The sequence below is a fragment of the Capsicum annuum genome, chromosome 4 (assembly GCF_002878395.1).
Source record: "Capsicum annuum cultivar UCD-10X-F1 chromosome 4, UCD10Xv1.1, whole genome shotgun sequence".
In the NCBI taxonomy this organism is placed as follows: Eukaryota; Viridiplantae; Streptophyta; class Magnoliopsida; order Solanales; family Solanaceae; genus Capsicum; species Capsicum annuum.
Window position 1 is genome coordinate 15,291,031 of NC_061114.1, and position 7,824 is coordinate 15,298,854.

Consider the following 7,824-nt stretch of genomic DNA (forward strand, 5'->3'; position numbering starts at 1 on the left):
ATAAATGCACCCACTGAGAAAAAAGTTGGTTGGGTGCACTGACATTTAAGTTGATCTTAAGTTTCTCCAATAAAGGGACGTCCCGGATTCGAACGTTATTGAGGTGATTTTTTTTTTTTTTCAGTTTTTTTAATTTTTTAAACACCCACAATTCTTAAATTCTGAATCCGCCACTGTTTGTTCAGCCAGCGTGCACATATTATGGGCAGCAATCTGGTCGTAGGCTGATCTCGTGGTGAAGGTACACTCAAAACTGAAAGATATCAACTACCATTCTAACGTATAATTCAATTAATTTTGGTTGGCAAAAATTCCACATATAGTCATATAATTCTAGGTTACTTCAAAATTTAAACTTCATGAGTTTAATATTTAATATTCTTAGATTGAATTCAATGTCTTTTTAAAATGGTGTGTTTGGATTTACTAATTGTTGCAAAGTTTGTGAATTCTTACACATAAATTAATGTTGCATATCCAAAGTATTGAATTATTAATGTTACACGTCAAAAGTATTGAATTCAGATGAATCTAAATACATTGGATAGATTATTGTTGTTGAAAAATGACATGTCATTGCCACATCATCATCATTTTGCACTGTGTACCATCACGCTAGAAAAAAACACTCACAAAAATCCACCTTTCTATAAATAACTAAAAAAAATATAATTTTTATAAATGTAAACATTATTTCTTTAAACAAGAATTGTTCATAAGTAATACTCCCTCCGTCCCAAATTCCCTAATTTGATTTTTTATTTTACTTGTCTTTTTTCATTAATCAAGAAGAGACAAAATTTTTTTCCATGTTTTACCCTTTGTATTAATTACTTTTTCTTCAAATTAAAATGTAATCATTTAATAAAGGTACTATGATAAACTAGACATATTATTAATTATTTTTCTTAATCGATGTGCCATCTCAATTTGGAACGGAGAGAGTACATTCATGGCCACCTAGTAGTGTAGGAAGAATTAAGTTAAAAAATTCAAATTACATTAGTACAACTTGGTGCACAGAAACATTCAAAATTTATGTAGGGTCCAGAGAAGGACCGCATTCTAGTAATAATAATAACGTGAAATGCTTAAATATGTCATTAAACTGTCAGAAATAACTTATTTATGTCATCCGTTAAAAGTTCGGCTCATTTATGTTATCGCCGTTACAAAATCGATCCATCCATGCGATTACTTTTTAACGATGGATTTTTAAAAATCATAGTTACACCAATTTTTTTTTTAGCCTTCATTCGTTAATAACTGCTGAATTAAACAGTTCTGCTATCAGACACCAGAGGGAATAAATGAAACTGCACAATGCATTTTTTGTCCAGCACAACTACCCTTCTAAGGTTTAAAGTAGCATCAATTGTCATCGAAGGTAAAAGGTTGAAGAAAATGAACAGATTAAGTGGTTGGATTTTCAGGTTATTTGATCGACAGTGTGGGAAGACAATGTGGGGATATTAAATGAGTGTGGATCGGATATTAAATGGATGATTTTTTTAAATTACAAAAAATAGCAATACTTTTATCTAATTACATTTTGTAGCATATGTATTTGTATGTATTTGTATTTTTGTAGCAACAGTTTACAAAAATACAAAATACATATCGATCATAAGGACAGTAAAAATCATTATGTATTTGTATTTTTGTAGCAACAGTTTGCAAAAATACAAAATACAACTTGTTATATTATGTAATTATGAAACTGTTGCAATGAAACTCATAATTAAAGGAATAAATATGTTATTTCTGAATTTTGCCCATATTTTTATCGGTTCGGTTTGATTTTTGCATACCGCTGGTGAAGATCTATATAAATAAGATAAGTTAAGATGTATATTTATGTTATTTTTCCACAATAATAGTCAGACTCTCTTGCTACAATTATTCACTATGAACTATAAAATGCCACTCTTGATCCTGCTCCTTCCTTATACATTGTTAATTTTAGTGACTAGCACAAAATTGTCAAAATCTAAAGAAAATTTTCAAAAGGTCAAGTTATGTTCTATCCATTTACTAGGAACATTTCCAACAACATATCCCGTATAATCCCGCACGGTAGGGTATGGAGAGGGTAGAATATATGCGGACCTTACCCCTACTTCTTGAAGGTAGAGAGACTGTTTTTGAAAGACCCCCCACATAGGTAACACATATCAAAGAACATATTGAAGAAAAGAGATGTAACAAGTACTGAGAAAGCATCATGTAGCATACCGTAAAAAGAAACAGTAACAACAACAAAGTAAAGCGATGATCAAAACACGATCAGAAGCAACATAAATCGCAGGACAGGGAACAACGATGCAAAACTGCTAAAACTACTAGGAACATTTCACTGAAAAAAATACCAGATCCAAAAGACATTTCATTTTCCTTCCATTTACAAATCTAGAAATGAAAATGCGAAGAACTACTTTGCTAGGAGGTCCGTGTCAAAACGAGAAAAACATACCATCTAAAGACGATAACTAGACCAAAACAAAGACGATGATGCAGTTTCCGCATCTAGAGAAGACCTTTCAAGCTGTCTGTTTTATCAAGTCTTGAAGTGCCTGAGCTCGACGACTCACCCATCGCATCAGGAGAAGATGCTGCTGCGCGTCGCTCCTGCTTCAAAGAAGTTGGCAATCCCGAGATCTCCTGAAGAAAGTTGATCGAAGCAAAACAAATACTTGGATCAGTTAAAACAACTTTATTGCTAGTGCACAAGTGGTATGTTTCTTAAAACGTAAGGTGCAAAATAAGACCAAAAACTATTTGAGATGACCAATCGCCAGAGGAAATTCAAAAAGAAAGAAAACTATATATAATGTTTCTCAAAATATGAGCAAAATCCATAACTACGGTTACATCAAATCCAGTGGCTGATTCGAGATGACCAATTGCCTGCTGAAATTAAAAAAGCAAGCAACTACATCATATACAACAACGTACCCAGTACAATCCTACAAGTGGGTTTGGAGAGAGTCGGATACACACCGACATCTACCTTTGTGGGATAGAGAGGCTGTTTCTGATAGATTCTCAGCTCAAAAGCAAGAAAAACGAAGCATGTTTGAAAGAAAATATGACAGGGCCCAAGCAAGATACAAAGCAACTAACAATGGGAAACCAAGACAAAGCCAAGATGGACACAGCCAAAAACACGTAGTAACTATATCATACGTTTCTCAAAATATGAGCAAATCCATAGCTATGGTTCAATAAAGTCCAGTTGCTGATTCGAGATGATCAATTGCCCGCTCAAATTCAAAGAGCAAGCAACTATATCATATGTTTTCTCAAAACATGAGCAGATATACAAGTCCAGTTCTTGCGGTATTTGAAGCCTTGAGTATCGAAGAAACTAATTCAAATTCATTTTGACAAGAAATAAAGTAGGGGATGAATGCAATCTTTCCTATTCAATATGCAGTGAATTCATTGTTCGAATCTCAAGATGAAGGTGTGTATGCATTTACGAACAGTTGCATCATATTCGGAGTATACAAGTTCGTATAATAAGAAAAATAATTTTATTAGTGTCGGAAAAATGTCCTATATAGAAGCAGTATACCAAAAACCTACACGGTAATATGATTTTCTCTTATTTCTTCCCTTCCCACAGGACACACATATAAGTCATAAATTTTGACAGAAATTATTGGAGCTAGTTTAGTGGCGAAAGAATAGTAAATCCAACACAGAGTAATAACTTTCTATGTGGCAAAGCAAAGTTCGCCGCAACAATGTCAATGCAACGTAAAGTTACAGCACGGGGGAGGAGTCGGTATTTATGCCGAATTGCTAAATCTGAATATAGTCACCCCAACCACATTTTCCAAAATGAACCAGAGCCAATCTGAATTGTATCTTTTAAAAGATATGCCACAGAACAAATACCTTAATGTTTCAAATGATTCATATCTTCAAGTGCACCCTTTCCAAATTTTAGTCCAGATCAGTGAATGTCAATGTATCTCGAGGTAACAAAAATGTTAATGTCATGAACTAGAAGCCCAAGATGGTGGCGTGACCTTTTAGAACAAACAAAAAGTTCCCACAGTAGAGCTATTTGGGCCACACGATGAATAAATATATTGGAAAGATCAATCTCACATGAATTGGTTGAGCTACATTCTCAAAGTTGGACAAATAAAACTGTCGAATAAAGTTACATATATCATTTTTGGAAGATGGTAAAGGATATCTGGAGACGATGCACCGGAGAAGATAAACATAAAAGAGACGAGTAAGAATGGAGTGCACGAAAAAAACAAAGAGATTCTAACTGTTCTTTTGGGTGGCTCATTTGCTAGTCGAAGCAGTTGGAATATGGCAACTACAAAAAATGGATGATTTCCTCAAATTCTTGTGGTTAATGCATAACTGTACTAAAGAAATTGTTGCCGTGATGCCTATACAGATAACGAAAATTCAGAAGATGCTTACTTTCATCAAATGTAGTCGTAAGTCACAAGGCCGAACTTGATTACCAATGCAGGCCATAACAAAGTTTGAATATCGATACAAGACATCTGCAGCAGCTTGCTTCTTTTCTTCAACCTGAGTTATCGTCAATATATTAAAGGTAGTAACAACAAAATAGAAACAGAAGTCGGTAAGGAATTATATGCATACTTGGAAACCAAAGTAAATCTTTCTAGCAAGTATGCCGTCACTCCAAAATAATATCAAATGAAAATGACAGAAAAATGATAGTAGTGGGGCATTGGTTTGGAGTTGTGTCAGCTGTAGATATAAACTAGGCTAAGTATGGACTTTTTTCCGAGGTTTTGGGACTCTAGTATTAAAAAAATCGATATTTCGTCATGAAAGTGTCGCATTTAGATAGTTCTTCTTGAAGGAAGTCAGAAACTCAAAACTTATAATGAAAAAGTACGAAATAAATCAGATAGATAAAAATACTATGTAAGATCCACGGTTTTTCCCTTCCCCAATCCATATCCCATAGGTACAGTGTTGGTCGATCAATAAAGAACATTTTGTTATGTATGACTCGATATAATTCCATTCCAAATCCCTCCCCAAAATCTCCCAACGAAGACAATTACCCACATCTTGACAACAACAACAACAACAATATCTCGAACGTAAGTCAAATAGGTGAGATACCCCCTCTGAACCATTCGTTGAGCCTTGAAAAACGATATTACCTTCTTTGGAAAGTGACTAAGAGTACCCTTCCATACCAGTGATCCCACAAGTGGGGAATTTTACACACATTCACTAAATTAATTGCACTATTATTGTTTTTTCTCAAATCTAATCAATCAATCATTACATCTCAATCCCTAATATGTGTTCAAAGAATTCATTTAATTTGATCAAATAATTTATTCAGAATCCAATAACCAAACAAAATTGTGGCCCAACATGCATAAACCAAAAAATTTCGCTCTACCTCTGAATTTATGATTATTACAACATACATAGTGTAATTCCACAAGTGGAGTCTGGCTAGGATAGTGTGTACATAGACCTTAAACCTACCTAGGGAGGTAGTGAGGCTCTTTCTAATAGACGAGTTGATGATTAGTATTCTCTTAAACCACCACCACAACAACAACATACCCAGTGTAATTCGATAAAAGGTTTTTGGGTAGAGTAGAGTGTACGCTGACCTTACCCTTACCTCATGGAGGTAGATATGTTGTTTCCGAAAAACTCTCGGCTCAAGTGCAATATATCAAAGTATTTACTAAAAAGGGAATAGGACAGTGCAAGAAACGTCAATTAATAAGGAAAGCAGTTCAGAGCATTTATACCAACAAAGCTAAACCAGCCAAGAAATAAGTCAAAGTTCAACTACCTACTAGGTGTAAATAGAAGATCTCATTACACAATAACATCCATAATGTAGTCATGGAAGAGTGTTATAATTTTCAATATTAGTTTTTCATATATAACAACCGAATCATATTAATAATATATTGTTTAATCTGTTTTTCTTTTCGTCTAAATTATCGTCTCCATAATTTGCAAACTATAATCTTCCGCATGATGCCCTATCAATTTCAAACCCAACACTAAAGCAGTGTCATATCCTGTCAGACTGTCTAATCACATCTCCCCCATACTTCTTCGGTCTACCTCTACCTCTCTCCTTGTTCGATATTAAATTTCAGTAAAGAAAGCTTCAAACTACAAGAACTATATCACATTAACTCTTTTTTCTTCATAACAATTTCAATAAAAAGTTGGTAGTAGTAATCAAAATATTAAAAAATAACAAGTATGAAATAAGAGTTTTGTTACCTCATAATCATCTTTCATGGTTGAAATCTTGGTTTCTTCTTCCATTTTCTTCCTAGATCATCAACCTTCAATGTTATATATTTCTTTTTTTTTCTTATATTATATATTAATAAATAGAAATTTGGATATTAATAGGACATGTGGCCCATTAGCTCAGTTGGTTAGAGCGTCGTGCTAATAACGCGAAGGTCGCAGGTTCGAGACCTGCATGGGCCAACTTTTTTTGGGTAAACCACATAAATTCCATAGAACTGAAGCTTTTAATCATAGAAAAATTCGATATTTTACATAATTGATGAAAATCTTGATTTGTTTGTCTAGACGCATAATTAGCTTCTGATACATCTAACGAAGATACATTTTTTCCTTTAGAGATATATAATTAGCTCCCGATATATTTCTTTTTCGATTCTAGATCTGTCTAGATACATAACACAAAATTAGCTCTTGATATTTTTTTTTCGATTTTGAATCTGTCGAGATACATAATTTAGCTTTTGATGCATCCAATGAAGATAGATAATCAATTGAGATTTTTGTATGTACTTTGTAAGGGTGAAAATTTATATTTATATGGTAAGTTAAGATGTATGTTTATGTTAGTTTTTCATCTTTTTATTACTTAGGAGCTGTTTGGCATTAAATCTGGATTTTCTTTCCAGGACTATAATGATAGAATTAAAATCGGAATTATAAACTAGATAACATTTGTCACTTTCTACAACAACAAGATACTCGAAGTAATCCCACACATAAGATAGAAAGTACGCAGATTTTACCTCTATACCCCGTAAAGATAGATAGGCTAATTCCGATAAATCCTCGACAACATATTTCACTTTCTATGTGAGAAAATTATTTAGATTATAAACCAAAAATCAAAATTTAAACCGGAGTAACCCAATCCTTGAACCAAACAATCCCTTACAGTTGGTTTCAATTGACAATATTTTCAACTGTTTTTAAGAAAATATAATTTTTTAAATTTGAAAATGATTTAAACTTAAATTTTATCCTTATTAAAAAGTTTCTATGACCATGCAAAAAGCTTCTTCGTTTCACATTTTGTTGAACTAAAAATGCTTATAAGGTAAAAGGCCATAAGCTAATGGTGATCAACTCATAGCGTTTTGCTTAGTTTATAAACACTGGTGATATTTCCATCTACTTATAGGCACTTTAATATCCATCAATATATAAATAAGTCAAAAGTTACGTATAAGTCAATTTAATCAACTTATAAGATCGCTAAAAACATCATCTATATTTATAACTATGATCAACTTATAGCATTTTGCTTAGTTTACAGACTAAATAGTCTCGGGGATCCTTGTACTTATTCCCGTTTGTAAAGTAAATACTTCTACTTAGCCCTTTGTGATATGAACCCCTCAATTCAATAAAACTCAATATTTTAAATCCTATTTTGGTGTGTGTAACACAACCGCCTCCACGTCGGCTTCCATGTCATTTTTAAATATTACATTAAATTCCATGTCATTTTTAAATGCCACATAAAAAATTAAATATTAAAATAAATTTAGT

General features: G+C 33.0%; 1 protein-coding gene and 1 non-coding gene across 2 annotated transcripts; one reads left to right on the top strand and one right to left on the bottom strand.

The window, feature by feature from the left end:
* Positions 1 to 2,331: 2,331 nt before the first annotated feature.
* LOC107869808 lies at positions 2,332 to 6,362 on the bottom strand. The gene is made up of 3 exons (XM_016716236.2): positions 6,280 to 6,362; positions 4,453 to 4,566; positions 2,332 to 2,661 (listed from the first exon to the last, which is right to left on the bottom strand). Exons 1-3 carry the CDS (start codon positions 6,322 to 6,324, stop codon positions 2,527 to 2,529), a joined length of 294 nt encoding a protein of 97 aa, XP_016571722.1. The 5' UTR covers positions 6,325 to 6,362; the 3' UTR covers positions 2,332 to 2,526.
* A 59-nt stretch (positions 6,363 to 6,421) lies between these two features.
* TRNAI-AAU lies at positions 6,422 to 6,495 on the top strand. The gene has a single exon. It is a non-coding gene; the product is annotated as a tRNA-Ile (tRNA).
* The last annotated feature ends 1,329 nt before the right edge of the window (positions 6,496 to 7,824 follow it).